This window comes from Cyanistes caeruleus, chromosome 5 (assembly GCF_971803275.1).
Source record: "Cyanistes caeruleus chromosome 5, bCyaCae1.hap1.1, whole genome shotgun sequence".
Taxonomy (NCBI): Eukaryota; Metazoa; Chordata; class Aves; order Passeriformes; family Paridae; genus Cyanistes; species Cyanistes caeruleus.
This window is the reverse complement of record NC_141705.1, coordinates 31,778,100-31,797,090: the sequence shown is the minus strand read 5'-3', so window position 1 is coordinate 31,797,090 and position 18,991 is coordinate 31,778,100. Positions and strand designations below refer to the sequence as shown.

At 38.2% G+C, this 18,991-nt stretch overlaps 1 protein-coding gene across 1 annotated transcript in view; it reads left to right on the top strand.

Annotated features, from left to right (window-relative positions):
• The window catches only part of SNX25 (sorting nexin 25), an 82,900-nt gene that overhangs the window by 50,630 nt on the left and 13,279 nt on the right, over window positions 1-18,991 (top strand). Inside the window, exons 8-11 of the mRNA XM_086889058.1 lie at window positions 7,447-7,578; window positions 9,429-9,704; window positions 13,860-14,015; window positions 16,225-16,356. Coding sequence (XP_086745184.1) covers window positions 7,447-7,578; window positions 9,429-9,704; window positions 13,860-14,015; window positions 16,225-16,356 — 696 coding nt within the window. The remainder of the gene's footprint in view (window positions 1-7,446; window positions 7,579-9,428; window positions 9,705-13,859; window positions 14,016-16,224; window positions 16,357-18,991) is intronic.

Genomic DNA, 18,991 nt, shown 5'->3' with positions numbered 1-18,991 from the left:
AGGATTGAGTGGCTTGTAAGCACGTGTGATTTTTCAGGCATACCACCTGTAGGGAGTTAATAAGGACATGGTAGCAGCTTTTGGGAAAGTTAGCAACTTGCTTTCAAATAAGACTGCCAACATATGTGCTCTATGTCTCTGGCCATCATGATACTTACTTTAGGAAATATGTATGGGTTTTGAAAATACTGAATTATTCAAAAGTAAACAATTACAGAAGGCAATTGACAAAACTCAGGGCAGTTGTTGCAGAAAAACATTGGTAAAGCTGCTGTGACTGAATGCTAGTTTTCAATACCACTGTAGTCTGGAATTGGAAGTAACTATTGTGTTGGCCAGCATCTATAAAAATAAAAAGACTACTTAGCTTTGAAAATATTAAAAAATTTTAATGGCTTCTTTTGTAATCTACTCTGTTCTCTTTAGGCAAAGCACAGTAGCTGATGTATTCAAATGTGAAAAGATTGTGTTTCTCATGTAGGTAGGAGATAGCTTTTCATTCAGGGATCTTTAATGTTCATTATAATAATTGTAACTTAGTGGCATGTTAGAAAAAGTAGAATAATGGAGAAATAGTTCCTACTTTATATTTTGTTTTTCATGAGTAAGGTCTGAAACATGATGATTCCCTACTCTCTCGTCCTTAAAGCATGATTTCAGATGGTGCATCATACATTGTGCCAAGGCAGTCCTGATCTCTTTCCTGAAGCTGGGTGTAGCAAGTGGTGCCAAGAGAAAAAAGAGAGACAGGAGCATGTGGCGGCACTGCGTGAGCCAATGATGCCACTTTTGATGCCTGCTGAGATGTCAGGAACTTTTCTGGGTATAAGGATACATGGGGACATAAGATTGTTCAAGAATGGAGTCCAGTAGTGAAGATGGACTTGATAGGAGCAGGGATTGGTCAGGAATATAATAAAATACAGTATTATAATTAAAATCAAAGGAATTCCTGAAGCTGATGCTGCATGTTTCATAAACCAGTGGAGTTTTTTAGTGGGAGTTGCTGACCTGGGGTTATATCCTGCAAATATTCCAGCGAGCAGCTCAATATTGAGTTAATGGTACTATTAATAGCAATAATGACTTCTTGTGCAGGCATTTGTTGTGGTGATGGTGTAAACAGTGGGATCTGAGGTAGTTTTTCTTCCAAGCTTTTGAAGCCCCAGAACTCCTCTAAAGTCATGTCAGTGTGGAAAATAGGAAAACTTTTTCTCCCTTTCCTTGTCCCTCATTCTCTGTTGCCAGGAAAGAAGCCGTGGGAGGCTGCTTGAGAGATGGAGCCTATGCTGTCCTCTTCTGAGCACAGAAAAATGCCCAAGGCTTAGCTGAGGAAGCAGTCCTTCTGCACTGTTGCTTCTCCCCATCCTCTTCCAGCACAGTGGTAGCTGCAGTCTGGGTTCTTATTTCAAGGCAGCTGGTGTTATTTTGTATGTTGGCCCCTCCTATTTGGGCAGTACTGACTGAACACTCAGGCTCTTTTCTAAGCAAAAGGGAAAGGCATTGTTTGGGATTTAGCAGATCAGATACATTAGTAGGTTGCAGCTGATGGCCCTTGGACTCCTTAGAGTATGTTGTGCCAGCTTTTCTGTTAAGTTAGCATCTCAAGTGAAGAACTAGCTTTTGAAGAAGAAATCGTATGTTTGCCTTCCTTTCTTCAACTTGCATGAAATAAGTCAGAAATGGGCATTTTTTGATGGTATTTTAAATTAATATTTTATCTAAGTGTAATGCAGAAGCATGAATACATTATTAACTTTGGGGAATTTTTGGTACTAGTTGAACAGAGCTGACTAGTGATTTACACTTGTATTTTGGTTTCACTTATGCATCCTATAAAAAGCTTTTTCTTGACTGCCATAGTAGGGGAGTAATGACATCGCTGGTAAAGAGTCTTTTATGCATGTTCTGATTATGGGCTTATATATGGAGATGAAATATTTGGAGCTGTCAGTGTTCTGTTTGATTATGCAGTCTTGTGATTTTTAATCATTTGATTTTGTACATATTTCACCCATCTAATTTACCTGAATCCAGGTTCTGTAGGGAAATCCTAAATATGTGAAGCATAACCAGATATGCTTATAAGCAAACAGACAAACAAACCACAGCTACTCTCTGAATCTGCAGTTCTCTTATTGATGTCATTACCTCTGATCCTGATTTAATCTCTGCCCATGGAGAAAATGCAATTTGAGTAAGTGTAATATATAAAGCACCTCTTTATAGTCAGTGCTGTTTTAGTCCTTTTTCTTAGAAACTGTGCCTGCACAGTACTGCAGTAATTAATTGAGTTCTTGTTGTCTGTGTTTATTCAGTGAATGATTTTTTCCTCGGCTGTGCTGAGCACAACTGCCGCATCACCTTGTCTGTGAGATTTCACATATGGAGTCACAGCATCTTCTTAGTAGAGCTGTTTTGTGGATCGTGGGTTCTAGGAGGGGGTCTGGAGTCTGAACCTTAACTAGCTATCAAATAGCAAGGAAACCATCTGAGAGTATTTTGAGATGAAAAGAGCTCATGTTCATAATCCAGCCGAGGACTAAGATGAAACTCGTGCAGAAAATCTTGCTTCCACTGCATCTGTGGACATATGTTGATTTAACTGGTGATTTACCAGATTTTCATGGTAATTTCTGAGCTCCAAATTGTAAGATCATGTTGTATCTGTATACATCATGGTACACAATTTGAGAATATTAAGAAAAGAAGCTTCAATTGTTGTCACCCAATTGCCTGGCGATGGGTTTTCTTATGACAGAAGTATGTTTGTCAACATGTAAGTCTCAAGGTAGGGACTTTTACATTAGTGTATGTGCAGTAAAATAGTCAGGTACCTCATGTGGTTAGTATATACTTCCTGATACTCAAATAATCATTGCGTTTAATTCACGTTGCTGTATGTGGCAGAGACTGTCTTCTGATGACTTGCCTCTTTTTAAAACATAACAAGATAAATACAGGCTTTAATTTTAGTCAATATATGGAAAAAAACATTAGTTAAGAGTTTTTTAAAATGCAACATGGAAAACGTTATTTATCAGTATTGCTTTTTACATTCCATTTGTTCCTGGCCTCTACAAATAAATAAAAAAAGGAAAAAATCCAAAGCATCAACCAGAAGTTCTGCAGTCTGACAGTATGCTGTTATCCCAGCAGAAAACTTCCTCTAGTGACCCAAATGCTGTTCATCCCAACCATCTGCAGTGCTGTTACTGGTTTTATTTGGGCTGTTCTTTATAGGCCAATGTGGTTGTAGTGAATAGGAATCTGGTGTGTTGCAAAGAAATACAGTTCAGTGCACCTAATATGTACCTGGTGCCTGTGCTGACCTAAATTACCTAGTTGTTCTATGTTCCTGTCCAGAGAGAGGTTATGACTGTCTTTAGGGATTTAACAAGACCAAGTCTCAGCTCTGTAGGGCCAGGGACAAATCTCTTCTGTGGGCACATACTAGGGATGCTGGTTAAAGCAGCCCACTAAAGAAAAAAAAAATAGAAAAACCTAACCCTTTTCTAGTCTTAGGCAGATCCTGTGACCAGCTGTGATATACAAGTTACATTACTGTTGAAGCAGGGAATTGATGTGGCGACACTAAAGCTTCTGGTTTTTCCAAACCCGGAAGCTGCTCTTGAGTTAACAGGATTTGAAGGGTTGCTGTGGAGGCTGATAATTCTAAGATTATATCTGCTAACTGGATATTAGATTTGCTGGTGTACACATGCCCTAATGCCTGTGTATGTGCCAACATAGCTTAGAGCTTTGTGCTCTAATCCATGGTGATACTGAATCATAAAATGATCTTTTGCTGAGGATTAAAAATTACTGCAGAACTTCTTCTTTAAATCATAAAAGGAAGGAAGATCTACAGAATAGTTGGGTGCCAAGAAAGGACTGTTGTGGTTTCACCCCAGCCAGCAACCAAGCCCCACACAGCCCCTTGCTTACTCCCCCACCAGCAGGATCAGGGAGAGAATCAGAAGGGTGAAAGCCAGAAAACTCCCATGGGCTGAGATAAAGGCAGTTTAACAGGGAAAGCCACACAAAAAGCAAGGCAGAACAAGGAATGAATTCCCTTCATTCCTTCCCATGGGCAGGCAGGTGTTCAGCCATCCCCAGGAGCACAGGGCCCCATCACAGTAACAGTGACTTGGGAGGACAAAGCCATCACTCCAAACCACTTTACATCCTGAGCATGATGTCACATGGTCTGGAATATCCCTTTGGTCAGCTGGGGTCACCGGTCCTGGCTGTGTCTCCTCCCAACCTTCCATGCACCCCCAGGCTGCTCTCCAGTGTGCCAGTACCAAAAGCAGAAAAGGCCTTGGCTCTGGGGAAGCCCTGACCAGCAATAACAAAAGCATCTCTATGTTATCAGCCTTGTGCTTAGCACAAATCTAAAACATAGCCCCTGCCAGCTTCTTAAGAAAGTTAACTCTACCCCCGATTTACTAAAATATGGATATGATCTAGTATCAGTATCTAACTATAATTGACAAAAGCTCTTTAACCAATTAGGATTACAGAGTGTGTGTTTATTGGCAGCGCTGGGCCGATGTGAAGGGTCACCCCTTAATACACATGGCCTCGAATGCAGGCGATTACAGACTTTTTATTTACCGAGACATTGAATACAAATACATATTCATAACTCAGATACTGCCCACTCTCTGCTTCTTATGCTAATTAAGATAAAGCAATTAAGCATGTGCAGTTTGTTCCTTGAAATGAGTTGGTGGTCTCGTTATGTGGAGGGGTCATAGAAGGGAGGAAGGAATATATCTCCACCTCATTCTCACCTTTCTACCTTTTCAATACAAAGTGACAAATGAACCCCTGGCTGTGCTCCTAGTTTCATGTTTACAATTAGTTTCTGGTTTGCAATTGTCTTAAGTTCTTGAAGTTCTTTAGAAGATTCTTCATTTTTAATTACAAGCCCAGCTGAACAAACATAAGATTGACAGACAATTAGTTATTAGGTAATGATTAACTCCTAATTCTAGTAGGGCCTATTTTAATTAAACTTAGCAAGGATTAATTTTAATTAAGGCTTTAGCTTGTCTAATATCTTAAATTCTTCAAAGTTTGTTTCACCCCAGCCAACACCAGCACACATGCATTTTATGATTTTTCACCTCCAAACTAAAATCTTCTTGTGTCTATTGTTGTTGGCATTGCAGCTGTAACATAATGTTTTTAGTATAGCACTGGTAACATATTAAGTGATTCCAGGATAGTCCAGACTTAAAGAAAAATCAAGAAAACATTTGAGAGGTATCATTTCTGCAAGAGAGTTAATTTTCCTTCTCATTAATTTATTTACGTGTTTTAGTTTGTGAGATGTTACATAAATCTCCTAATAGACACCTTTGCTAGGCACCACTGCTTTGATTGTCATAGGGCACTGGTGCAATGGGTCCCTTTTTTAGGTGGGAGAGATGCTTGCACTTGGCTTGCCCCTGCAGCAGCACTTATCCCCAGTTCCATCTGAGAGGGGTTTTTTTATTAGTTACCCTCCTTGCTGGCAGCCGGAGTGGGTATAGCTTGGATAATAGAAGCATAGAGACCAAGGTGACCCCTCACTCAAGAAGTGACAGCACATGCCCCATGTTGTGATTTACTAACTCTGCAATTATTCACAGACGTGACAGCCCTGGGGTGGGGAAAACATCTATTCAAGGGTCTGGAAGATGCTCTCGCTCTTGTCTTTTAAATCATTGTCCTTGGTAAAATGATTAAATAGAAAATCTGATGATGCATAGTAATGAGGCTAAATCACAGACTGGCCTTTAAATTTCCCTGTCTGTTCTTTTTGACAGCCTGATCACCATTTCTGTATTAAACTTAGCTTGAACAAAGTACTCTCTGCTTTTCAGTGAGGTTTATAGAGTGAGCTTGCAAAGGCAGATGCTCATATATCTAAGTAAAGGTAAGAGCAAAGTCATGTCCAGAAGATATTGGTATGGTAAAGGATAAAGAGAATAACGGCACATGATTGTCACAGGGGAACTTTAAAGATGTAAATGAGCACTTCATGTGAGACAAATATAATTTACTTAAACACTGCCTAAAATTTGGAGGAGCTGTTTCAGACAAAAAACAGTTGTTAAAGAATCATGTTTAGCTTGGTTTCTTAAGGCACTGATTTTGTGCCTGTAATTGCGTATGTGCCCATGTAAGTGGTTTCCTCACGTGTAGCTTGAGACAAGGAAACTCTTTTTCCTACATATAACTTAGTTGTAGAGTTTCACAGGTACTAGGTCTAGGAAAATGAGCAGTCTTCCCAAAGAGAGGGGTATTCTGATGCTGACTAGAATTTTATTATTATTTTTAGGTATCAGAAAACCCATGTTAGAGAAATTATTAATGCCTCAATCTCAGAGTTCACCTCTTGCTCCATACCAAATAAACTTTGCTATAAGACTCATTAGACCCAGTGCTTAAGGACCTTTTCTTTTCAAAGAAAAAGGTGTGAGTTGGTTGGTGCCTGTAAGACAGAGGGAGAGAGAGACTACTCTGGGTAGTGTGTTTGGGTTCCTGGTGATATAAATAATGGCACTGAATAAGTGACATGAAAACTGGTTCAGCTGCAAGACTAGAGGGTTGGAGAGAAAAGGTTACTTGGTTTTGATGAGGTATTTGGAAAATTGGTTCTGTTTTTCAGAGAGGTTATTCATGTGGTTCAGTATGGGAATTTTTCATCATTTTGTTAGGGAAGTGTTTTGTTTTCAGGTGTTTGTCTCAACGAAAAGGTCTGGATTCACAAAAACAGTAGAGGATAAGGAGGTGATAATTTCCTTTTAATGCAACTTCTTAAAGGCTGCAGCATCTGCATGGGTACAGGAAATCTGTGCTTCATTTCCTTTACTGTCTGGTGTACACCCTCCTCACTCAGGAAAAGCCCTAACCATTCTATCACAGAACGTACTTGTTCCTGACAGATGTTTTTCAATGACAGTGGGAACTGGCCACCAAATGCCCTAGCAGTAAGGTACTACATCTTTCTCTGTGTTTCTGGGAATAATTGAGATACATCTCAAAGCTCTGTGGGCTGTGGTATGAAAACTGCTGGTGTTTGAAACAAATAAAGAACAGATCATTTAGCTTTCAGCTTGGCTCCTCTTCTTTGCAGGAACATTAGATGTTAAATTTTTGACAACAGCATTTCATGAGTGACTTGAAATGCTGTCTTAGTCCTTAGTCCCAAATGTATCCTGATCAGAAAGATGTAGAGGTATTTACTATCTGACAGAAGCATAGATGAATTTATCTTCTAAGTACTCAAAACTCTCTTTTTTTAATGAAGCAAAACTATTACTGTAGGTGGTCTGTATAGTTGAATCTAGGACACGTTTGTGGGATGCATAGTGAAAAGATTTTCCCTATAAGGAAAGGAGTTGAATTAGGCACTTCCCCAGATTTTATTCTTAGCTTTCCCTTCTTCAGATTCTTCAGTTTGAAGAAATTCTGGCCAACCCTTCCTACCGAGAACACTTCCGGATCTACATGGAGAGGATGGACAAGATGGCTTTGATTGGCCTTTGGGAGTCTGTGGAAAATCTGAAGAGTGCTAACAAGGTGGAAGCAGTTGCAAGTCTACATACATGGCTTTGTATATTGATGACACTGTTTGTTGTGATCTTGATGTTAGAAAATGTCTTTATGATTTTAAAATATCAATAGCATAGGGTGGGTTCTAAGAAATTTGGGGGTTTTTAACTGCTTCATGTTAATATTTAAGGATAATATTGCAATTAAAATTTGTGGGCTGTCGTGATGATGATTTATTGTTTGTTGGTGTAACAACATCAGTTGAAAGGAATATTTGATGTGCAGAAGTAGAAGAATTATTTCCCTCTCCTCCAGGGAAAAAACATGCAGGCTTTAGTTGTATCGGTTCATGTGAAACCTAGAACCACATTCCAATTGGATCTTCCATAAATAAGCTTCTCATCTTGCCAAGTACAAGTAGCCCAAGTCAATGAAATTGTTCTTAAATCTTTTTGGAAGAGACATATTGCTTTAAAAGACCTCTCCCTAATCTGTAGCAGCTAAGTATCTCCAGGAATACCACACTACTGCTAGAGGGAAGAAACAATGCTATATTGGAGTTTTGTCTAAAACAAAGTAGGAATTAGAACCCTGAAACAAGGATAGAGAATATCACTTAAAGTTGCAATGAGTACTCTGAAACAGTGGTGTAGAGGAAGAATTTGTAGGGACAAATTTGCTGTTTGTGACCAGTGTGGTAGATTTTTGGGGGAAACAATTAAGCCTTCAGGATTCACTCTAGCATGAAATACAGATTTCATTATTGATTATCAGTTAACATTTTGTTCACTGTAATTTTATTGCTGTTATCCCAGTCAATTGGACAACATAAAGCATCCTGTAAACAGAGAGACAAATTGTAGTGTATGGGTAGTGAACCATTAATACACTCTGAAGCAATGGCTACCAACCAACTCAAGCTTTGAGTGTTGATGAAAACGGTTTTTCAGGCACTGTGAAGAGTTTTGATTTGCAAAATACTCATGATTGGAAAAGGTCCTAGAAATAATTTTATGACCTTTCAGCTGTGATTTTTTTCTCTTCCTGTTCGAAACAACATGTATGTACATATGGATATGGATATATCTGCCACTACAGGGGCAGCTTACAAAAAGGTAGTATCCTGCAGTCATGAATTAAGAATGTGGCTGTGGTATTGTTCCATGAGGCACATAAGAACATGGTGCCCTATTGAGGGAGTGGAGAAACCCTTTTTAGTTCTTTAAAATTTAGGGAGATGGTAAATTAGGGAGCTGATAATGGGCTGTGCTGAATTACTTTCTCTTTTTCCTGTTCATTAATGGAAAATTCAATCCTGTGCACTTTACTGTGCTCAGTAAAAATATCCAGCCTCCTTTACTGGTAAATGTCTCTTCAGTTGTGCTTTTCCTCTATTCTTGTTTCTTTTTTTTTTTTTTTTTTTGTTTCTTTTTTCCCTGCAAATTAATGCTAATCATGTAATAAGTGAATTGATTCTGTTCAGCAGAAGACAGGAGGGCTGATACAGCTAAGCTTTACCATCTGAATTTAAAATGGTGACCACACTGTTGCTCTAGCACTTTTCTTCCTTTTAATACCAGCTTTTGGAACATAGATTTAAAAGAGCGGGTGCAAAAGCTCTGGCAATTTTAGGGCACAGCTGTTTCTTTGCTTAACAAATATCCATACTTAACTTGTAAAATTGATTGCTTAGCAGAGGTGCACAGGCAGGCAGCAGTCTCAATCTCAGTAAGAGGTTTACAGATGCCTTCTCATACATTTGGATAGGAAATTAGCTTGATTATCCTTCAAATTGTGCACCTGGGTCCTGAGTCATCTTGATATTTTCAGTATCTTTTCATTATTCTTTTTTCCCCTCCCTCTCCCTTGCTTCCTAGGCTGAAATACCTCAACTGGTGAGTGAAATTTACCAGAATTTTTTTGTGGAAAGCAGAGAAATACCTGTGGAAAAATCCCTTTATAAGGAAATACAGCAAAGTCTTGTGGGAAATAAAGGCATTGAAGTATTCTACAGAATTCAGGCAGATGTTTATGAAACTCTAAAGGACAGATACTACCCCTCATTCATTGTTAGTGATTTATATGAGAGATCAGTCAAGAAGGAGGAAGAAAGAAGTTCTGCTCAGCTAACTCCTGAAGACAAAGATGAAGTGGTGAGTCACACAGACAATTTCTTTCACTGTTATTTAAAGTGATCTGAGAGACTGTCCTGAGAAAAGCATGTAGTAGCATCTTCTGTCCTTGAGCATTGGACTACTCTTCTTTTTTTTCCTCGTTTATAAATATCATCAGTCTTGTAGTTTCACCTGGTAAAACTTGTTTGTTTACATGCTCTTTGAATTGAAATGGTACAAAATGACAGACTACTTAAATTTTAATTTAGTTGAAGTAGATATTTCAGATTCCTAAGCCTTCTGTATTTCACATCTTTCATTATGCTCCTTAGAAACAGAGAATGCAAAACATACTTTGTATAAGCTCAGCTGCTCTGCTTTTGAGTGAAAAAATTCTCACTGAAACATCAGTAGGTTTTTGCACAGACATTATCCCTGTCTCCCATGCATTTCCTTCATACTAAATGGGTACTAAAGATTACACAAAAGAGAAGAAAAAGGCATGTAAAATATAACCTTAGTGGTTTTTATTGATTATTTGAATACATTAATAGGCTGTGTTAGAAGATAAATCTAGCACAAGAACTCTAAATAGTAAAGCAGAGCATTCAAAATGTCATAAGCAATAAGCCAATGGCAACACTTCTTGGGGCAGGCTTTTTCCTTGGGTTGTCTAAATCAGTCACGTCAGGGGAACTTGTGTTTATCCAAGAACATTTTGACAAGAGCACGTCTCAGACTATTGAGTGCCTCTTTCAGTCAGGCTGCTGCTTCAGATCAGCATGGATGTCTTTATTTTACATGTGAACTTGCTCAGAACTCAATGAAATGTAACAGTTTGCCCAAAACCAGATTTAAATAAACAAATAAGCAGAATCCAGAAGTGCAGCTCTGCATTCTGCTATCTAGAAACAATTTTCCAGAACCCAATGCTTTTGTATTTACTGCTTAAATGACTTTAATTTCTGTAGGCGAGTTGTTCTAATCTTTGTAGTTTGAGTATCAGCAAATCTGCAGAGATAAATAAGTAAATTACTTGCAATATGTGCTTTTAGAGCTTGATGAATCTTTTCAGTGTTTGTTTTTCCCTGTATTCTTTTCCTTGATAAAATATTCAAGATGGTTTTTCTAGTTTTCTCACTGCTAACTCAGCTCTGTATTGATGGCAGTAGGGTACTTCAAAGACTTTGTGTCCTTGTGCTTGCAGTCATTGAGACTTTGCACAATGGCTCTTAACAGTTTTGTCCAGAATTTCCTGAAGCATTAAAGGTTGTGCTTTCTAATTTCTTCATATGCTTTATTCAGTGTCTAACACAGATAATGATTTTTCTAAGAAAGCTGACACAACACTTTAGGGCTACCTGTACTCTGTCTGATAACATCTACTGTAGCTGCCAAAAAGTTAGATTTTTTGACATAGGCATCATCTGTCCTTCCTCTGAGTCCTTGGATATGTATGGGCCAGATATGATGTCTGTGTCAGCTGTGAAACCTTAAAGACTAATATATTACTAAGACTGCTTACAAGATTCAAAGTAGTTTGTTTTATTGGGTTTTTTTTTCCTTTTTAACAACAAATTAAGAATAAAATTGTATATACTGCTTGAGTATCTCTTGAACAAAGCAGTTCTAATGGTTCTGTGCCATGCTTCAGGGTCTTTGAGATGAAAACAAATTGTAAGAGTCTTTCTGACGCTTCCCATGTTCTTTCCAATTTTGGGGAAAATGCAGTACTGGCTAATAAGTTTGTGGGTTTTTTTTCCTCCCCATATATCAGAAATTACAGCTTAGAAATTGAGTATTTTTGGAAGAATACATATTGTTAGCAAATACAGATTGGTTTTGGTTTAGGTTGCATTTTGGGTCTATGTTCTCACTTCCTGAGGCACTGTGGGCATCACAAGTGTTAATCATCTATAAATTTCACTGCTATAGCTGGAAAGATAAAAAGCCATCTTGTGCATTCGTGGAGGTGAGGACAAAAGGATGAGCCCTGATTAAATGTGAGAAAATCAAGTCACAAGATAGCAATCTGGAAAGGGCCAGACTGCTGGTTCTGCTGCAAGAGGAACAAGCTCTTTCTTCTTTCCTGTCTTGTTGCCACTTTCTGTTTCTGGGACAAACCTCCACAAACCGCCACAAACTTCCAAGTGTTTCTACTTGGATAATTGTCAGAGGTAGAAATGCAGAAGCAGGCAGTGCTTGCATCCAGCACTTTGAGGAGAGGATCTGATGATGGCATTGGTGCTGCTTGTGTCAGATCACTAAAATAAGACTGACGTGTGTCACTCACAGAAATTGGGTAAACCCAATCAGGGGAAGACAGTGCAATCCGTTATGATCTCAGCTTTGAGTGAACTGATTGTTTGTTAAATTTGGTATTTTGAATACAGGTTACTTGATTCTGTATTCTAGCGTTTCTCTGATAAACCTAGTGATTCAGCAGTGTTTTTTGCTTTAAGTGTCCGAAAAGTTAATGACAGGAAAATCATGTAGCCTACCTCTGGGAACACAGCCTCACTGATTTATAATTAATTGCAATTCTTTGATTTCTAGCACTGAACTTCACATGAAAAGTCTTTTAATTCTTCTGTGCTGAAAATAGCATTTTTGATTCCTTCTTTACCTCTGTGCTTCCCAATATCTGTAAGGTTTTGGTTTTTTTATGGTTCTTTACATTAGCATTTTAAATAACACCCAGTATTGTTAATTATTATTATTTGTGTTACTGTAGTGTCAGAAGACAACATTCTGAGCTGAGGTCTGTATGCATGCTTGGAGGCAAGTTTCCGACCCTAGGAGTTTATAGTTCATGCAGAATAGACAGAAGAAAGGACAATGTATAGAATTAATGGGTTTTTACTCAGCCTCATAGCAGGAAAATGCAGAGCTGGAAAAGGGCATGGATTTCTTGGCCTAGAATTCCTGACTTCTTCAGCATTATGTTTGAGGATCATGCTAAGGAGATTAGTTATTGCTTCTCAGCCCTTTTTTTAATAAGATAAGATACGATGGAATTTACAATAGGATTATCTCCTCTAAAACTCACAGAATTTACAAGAGTATGAGAGTTCCTTCTGTTAGCTTGTTCTTCATGATATAAGGATATGGTTTATTTAGTTGGAATACCATTAAATAACATGGAACCCCTGTTCATGAGAATAGATTCAGCATCCCACAGATAAATTTAGATACACTCAGTCACAAAGAGACCTCGAAGATTGTTGAACGTGGCAGCAGTAGAAGCTGAGTGCTGTTTGCTAGATTTCAAGGTCTTCATGTCTATTTGGGGAAGTACAGTAAGAAGGGGGAGTCTGAGCTATATGTCAGAAGATGATAAGAAGAATGTCACTGAAAGGTGTGAAGTCTTCTATTTTTTTGCATGCCTGTAGTACACAAGATGGAAAAAGCTATTGGTTTGTCTGAATGAATATATGCAAATGAAGTATGAATTTAGGGTAAGGCATATGTGCTTTTATCACATTTTTATTAACACTTCTGAAAACAGCAGTAAAATCTGTGTAGAAAGCTAGAAGACTTGGTTTAGATTGTTCTGCAGGATGACAAATCTGTTTTGTGAAGGTTTGTGGGAGGCAGGACTGTTTGTTAGAAGCATGGGTTTGTTTTTTTTAAATTTTGTTCCCTGCTGCCCCATCCTCATTATCTTTCAGCTCAGTGCTAACTATTTGCTCTTCTATCTGGTTCTGAATATTGATCATGACTACTAAGCTGTTTTTGTTTTTAAAATGAACTTTATCTCTCATTTACACTAAAGCCTTAGCTTGAAGGTCAGTTTTACATGGTTGCCAAATAACTGTAGTAGAAATAGTAATGAGGCTTTGTCTATGGGGTTTTTGGTTTTGGGTTTTACAACAGACTGGCATTTCAGGTTGCTGATGGTTGGAATATCTGTTATACCTACATTTTCATCTGTATTGAGAAGTGTTCTTATACATAAAAATCTTACAGAGCAAACAATAACCCACCTCCTTCCCCATCCCTGGCAGTGTTTAAGGCCAGGCTGGATGGGGCTCTGACCAGTCTGGTCTAATGGAAAGTGTCCATGGCAATGGCAGTGAGATTGTAACTGTGTGATCTTTAAGGTCCCTTCCAGCTGAAACATTCTATCATTCTATGAATAACTGTGTATTTTCTCATATTGATGTAGCAATTACCTCAATCCTCTGTTCCTAGAGCCAAGGTTGTGACGAAGCTACTGAAGAATGCAGCACAAGAATTAATGAACAAGCCAGTTATGCTGTAAATAAACTTCGCCAGCTAAATGACAAGCTTGAGTATAAGAAACAGGCTCTAAATTCCATTTGTAATTCACCAAAACCCGACAAAAAGGTACATACTAGTAGTGTCTTCAGTTATTTTATTTTATTTTTTTTGATATGTGTATGTTTGTGTACTATCCACTTGTCACATTTTGGACAGGTCAGATGGTTATTTCAGTCAACTTGTTAAATAGAAGGTGAAACTAGAACTTAGTTTTAATTGTTTGTTTTCCCCATATCTAAAAGCTATTGTAACTAAAATTGTGAATGTGCTATATATTGCTTTGTTGGCCATGGAATAATGATCACTCTCCCATGGTCTTGCTGCTTTTTTGGTGGCAAGGGGTGTTTCTCCTGTCCGGTGCTGGCTCTTGGGGACACAGCACAACTCCCTCCTCTGCAGTGCCAGCTCTGGAACTTCCTCCAGCTAAGGGATAAAAAACCCCAAACCTTTAGGAGTGACTAATTGCTTTACTAGGAGCTGGGAGAAAGCACGCTGTTATCAAAGGAAAAATTCTGAAGGATATGAAACTTCAAATTTCTGGGCTGGGGCAAACATAAAGTAATCCTTTTCTCTTTGCAAAGTTAAACAGGTAGGCAATCTGGGAGTATACTCAGGAGAAGCAAGTGACTTGCACATAGCTTGGGCCAACTTATTTGTGTTGATATTACAGGCCTGTTGTTTAGATGCACTTGGGCCTATCTTGTCATGTGTAATGGGATTCAGTTGCAGATGGTAGATGGTGGGTAAGATGAACAAGTAGCCAAGATGTTTTCCTAAAATCCTGCTGCCAGGGATGACAAAAATGTACCTGCTTATTAGTCATTGCTCAGAACCTGGCTTCTCTATACATTTGTCTTTCACTCAGGGTGAGCGCTAAGATGCTTGTCTGAAAAGGAGTTGACACCCCACTCATTCAGTGCTGCCCCAGCTCTGGGCATAGCTACCTCCAGGAGAAAGATGTAGACATTAGAGTTTGAAGCCACCCTGGCTAGCTTCATTCCCTCTGTCCCTTCCACATCTTTCTTCTGCCAGAGGGTACTGCAAACTGAAAATATTTGCAGCTGTTGCAAGGTGTGCCCCTTCCAACCCAAGCCATTCTATGATTCTATATAACTAAACCTGTATATAATGCTCCATTCACATGAATATTCTATGTTTTCTTTGCTTTCTTGAAACCATAATTTTTATATTCTTTCTATACTTAGGCTCTTTGGGAGGTGGGGATTGTACCCCTGCTAAAGTGTAGTGTGTTTTTCCATGTATGTTTTTGTTTATAAAATATTCTTTGTCTTGGAAAATACACATCTCTGAAACAGAATAGTAAAGTGGATCCAGTATTATTGAAAAGTGTCAATATTTGGTTTGTAAATGTAACAGCTTACCACATGTTCTGTATCTATATCTATTGGATGTTCCTGGATGCTGCTGGAGTCAATGTAAGGTGATTGTAGAGAAGCCTCAGCACTGACAGCAAATGAAGTTAAATATAAAATTATTCTGAAGGTGACGTATTTGTTAGAAAATTGTTATACAGCTGTCTGATGGATAATATTTTACATCTGACATGAGACAAAAATTCTGAACAAGACAGAATTCCTGTAGCTCTGTAGAACATACCACTTGTGTAAGTGATAGAACTGGTAAACTTGGCTAAGTGGTATATCATATTTAAAAATGAAAAAGTGTCATCTGCTTTGCTGTGTTTCTAATGTCACATCTTATGCATATTTCCACCTTCTCTTGTCATACTGGCAGGATGTTTGACTACTTTTTGTGCTTTCCACAATAACAAATCCTTGTCTTCTCAAAACTAAAATGAAATAAGTGGTAACTTTCTGAGCAATTTCTAACAGCTAAATTCCTAGAAATGAGATCTATTCCCAGTTTCTTCTGTCACATGATGTGTACCTGAAAATGCTAAAGATATCTTCAGTAAGCTGTATTTCATTAATGGCAATTTCAATTTCTCATAAAACATACCATATGTAAGATAGAATCCTATCTCAAGTGTATTTTATGCTGGCAGTATGATGATAGTTGTAACTTGCTTTTTATTTTAGTGTGAGGGTTGACCTTGAAGATTGTTGTGTACTCTAGAAGTTGGAGGCATCATCGATTCCCTCACTTGTTATTTTTTAAAAATTTTAATCCACATTATTGTTCTCCCTCTGCTTTTGTACCTCTTTCTTTTGGAACAGTGTCTCTAAAGACATAAAGCTTGTGTGCTGCACAAGCTTTTTCCTACAAATTGTAATGAATAAACTTTTCTCTGCAGATTGTTTCTAAGCTGAAGGATGAAATTACTCTGATGGAGAGAGAGCACAGTGACCTTCAGCTGCACATTGCAAGAACAGACTGGTGGTGTGAGAATCTTGGCATGTGGAAAGCCTTCATTGTCTCAGGAGAGGTAGGGGATTTTTTTCTGGCTTTCTATCTTCTAGGACTATTCAAACTTGAATGAAAAGCAGAAGAAAAATGTATAGATACTTTCCTTATGCTTGTTTATACTTAAAATTTACTTGTGGGGGAAAGAACCCTAGCCTCTTCTGAGCTCCTCTTCTCTTTCCCCAGTGGCTACTATGATGCATACACAGAGTTTCTGTTCCTCAGACACTATTGTAATCGAGTTATAAAAATTACCTGCATGTACATAAACAAATTTTGGCACTGAGTAAAGTAAGTTTCTATCTTAGGGGTGCTGTTTTTCATGAGAACTGTCTCTTCCTATTATACCATGCTATTGCACTTGGGTGCAGTTGTGTCTCTTCTATGTCTCAAAGATGCAGTGCTTATACTTTGTGTTTTGTATTATTGTATTTAATGGCTGTACAGTTTCAAGGGGCTTGAATGCCCAGAAAGAAAGTGCTTTATATCTGTAAGTTGAAGAAGTTCTTACTTTTTTTTTTTGTCTTGTTCTGCTGTTCCATTTGGGCATAGGTAGAAAATTGTAGAATGCATGTAAAAATTGTAATGAAAACAAAAAGTATCACAATTTTATGGTTCTCTATTAATGCTTACCATGAAAGGAACTGAGTGCTTGTTGTGTAGTAAGTGTAGGCTGACATACATAAGTAATCTTCTTGACAGTATCACTACAAAGAACTAAAGATTAATTTGGTTTCTACTGGCTTGCCATTAAGAAAATGTTCCTGAAATGAATATAAATAGTTTTCTTGAGGTAATAGTTTGTTGGAGGAAAAAAGTATGTGCTGTGAAGTTCATTTGGCTGCATCTTAAGCTCTTGCAAGCCAGTGATAGATCTGTCAACACTTAAAGTCATTGTAAAAGAAGAAATAAATCTAACGGGTCAAAAAATGTAAAGTGCCAGTTTTAAAACCAAATTCTCCATATGAAAACATCTGCATTTGGTTTTTCTTTTAATGTTGTTTGCAAGTGACACTATTGAGAACCAAAAAGTTCTTAATCTGTCTTCTTAAAAGTTATTTGTAGCTTTTGAAACCCCGCCTTAAAATCTGGTAAACTCTGGGTGCAGAAAAACTGCAGAATGGCAGCTTTCTGCACATATGTAACCATATACAGCCTTCCAGCATCTCTCTCATTACCAGAGGAGAAGGTGGTTTGACTAAATTAGAGGGATGTTGGAAGAGGCTTTTAATTGCTTGCTGCCTTAGCTATAACTTAGGTAATTAAATATAGGCTTCCATTAATTGTGCTGTTTGCAGCTCCATGTTCAAAGGGTAGGCTGGAGAAAACATGGCTGTTGTAGTTATCTCTGTTAATTAATTGCTTGGAAATATTGTAGCTGCAGTGGATGATTTCAGGGGGCATGAGTAGGTGACATAGATTTTACATCTGCAAAATATATTGTTGCCAATCCCAGAATATAGCTGGGTGATCTTAGAAAGAGAAAGCCTTGGCCCTATTGTTCAGCAGAAAAGCTTAGTGAATTTTGCTATAGATCTTGACCTGAAAGTGTAATAGCCAGTCATTGACCTATTAAACTGATCTACTAAATCAGTTAAGAGAAGGCACAAAAACAATACTTAAGAAAGAAAGTCTTTGTCAGAACACCTGTTTGTAATCTCTTAGCTTGAATCTTTCAGTCTTTATAGTTTTGAGTCATTTAAATATACTAAATCTATGTCCGTGAACTAGATATATTTTTAAAAATCAGTGTAAATAATATAATCTCTAGGTGTCTTTTGGTACCTGATATTTCTGAAAAAATTTACGTTGGGGACTCAGTGTTTTGGTTGACTGGTAGAGGTTGAAAAATAAGCAGGAACATGCAGATTGAGGGGGCCTATGACAGCAAATTGTGTAATTCTGTGAGTCTCTTCCTTATTACAGGTACATAACTTAGAGCTAAATAACCTAACTTGATCTGTTTGCTTTAATGGTTTTGGCCTTATATAATTTAAAATTGTAAAAGGCATTCTGTCTCCCTTGTCCAAAAAAACTGTTTCAGAGCATAACATCTTCTAAAAAATCTATTTCTTTCATAAGAAATTGAGTTTGTAGATCTGAATAAGGTGAAAAAATTCCATGTTTCTTGTGGTTACCACACTACACACATGGACAAGAGGTGGCTGAAAAGCTGCTCAGCAGACAAGAACTTGGGACTGCTGGTTGACAGCTGTCTGAACATGAGCCAGGAGGGTGCCCAGGTGGCCAAGGAGGCCAAGTGCATCCTGGCTTGTATCAGAAATAGTGTGGTCAGCAGGAACAGGGAAGTGATTTTTCCCCCTGTACTTGGCACTGTACCAGCAGCACCTGAAAACAGGGCTAGAAAAGGGTTAGGAAGGTTGGGAAAAAGCTGGATCTTGTTTTGGGCAGGAGTATTAGAAGTGCAGTCTCACGGTGTTGCATGCAAGGTTTGTGTTCAGCAGGACCTCTGGGCTTCAGCTCTGACCCTTGGAACACCTTTTGGCTGGAAACAGTAGATATGCTGGTGGCTTTCAGATGTGCAGCCCATCTTGAGTGGGCTGCAGGTCTGTCAAGGGTAAATGCAACTCTTGAATACATTTGGAGGGGAGTTTCCACTCAAGATGAGGAAGTTTTACAGTCGCTGTGCAGGTGCT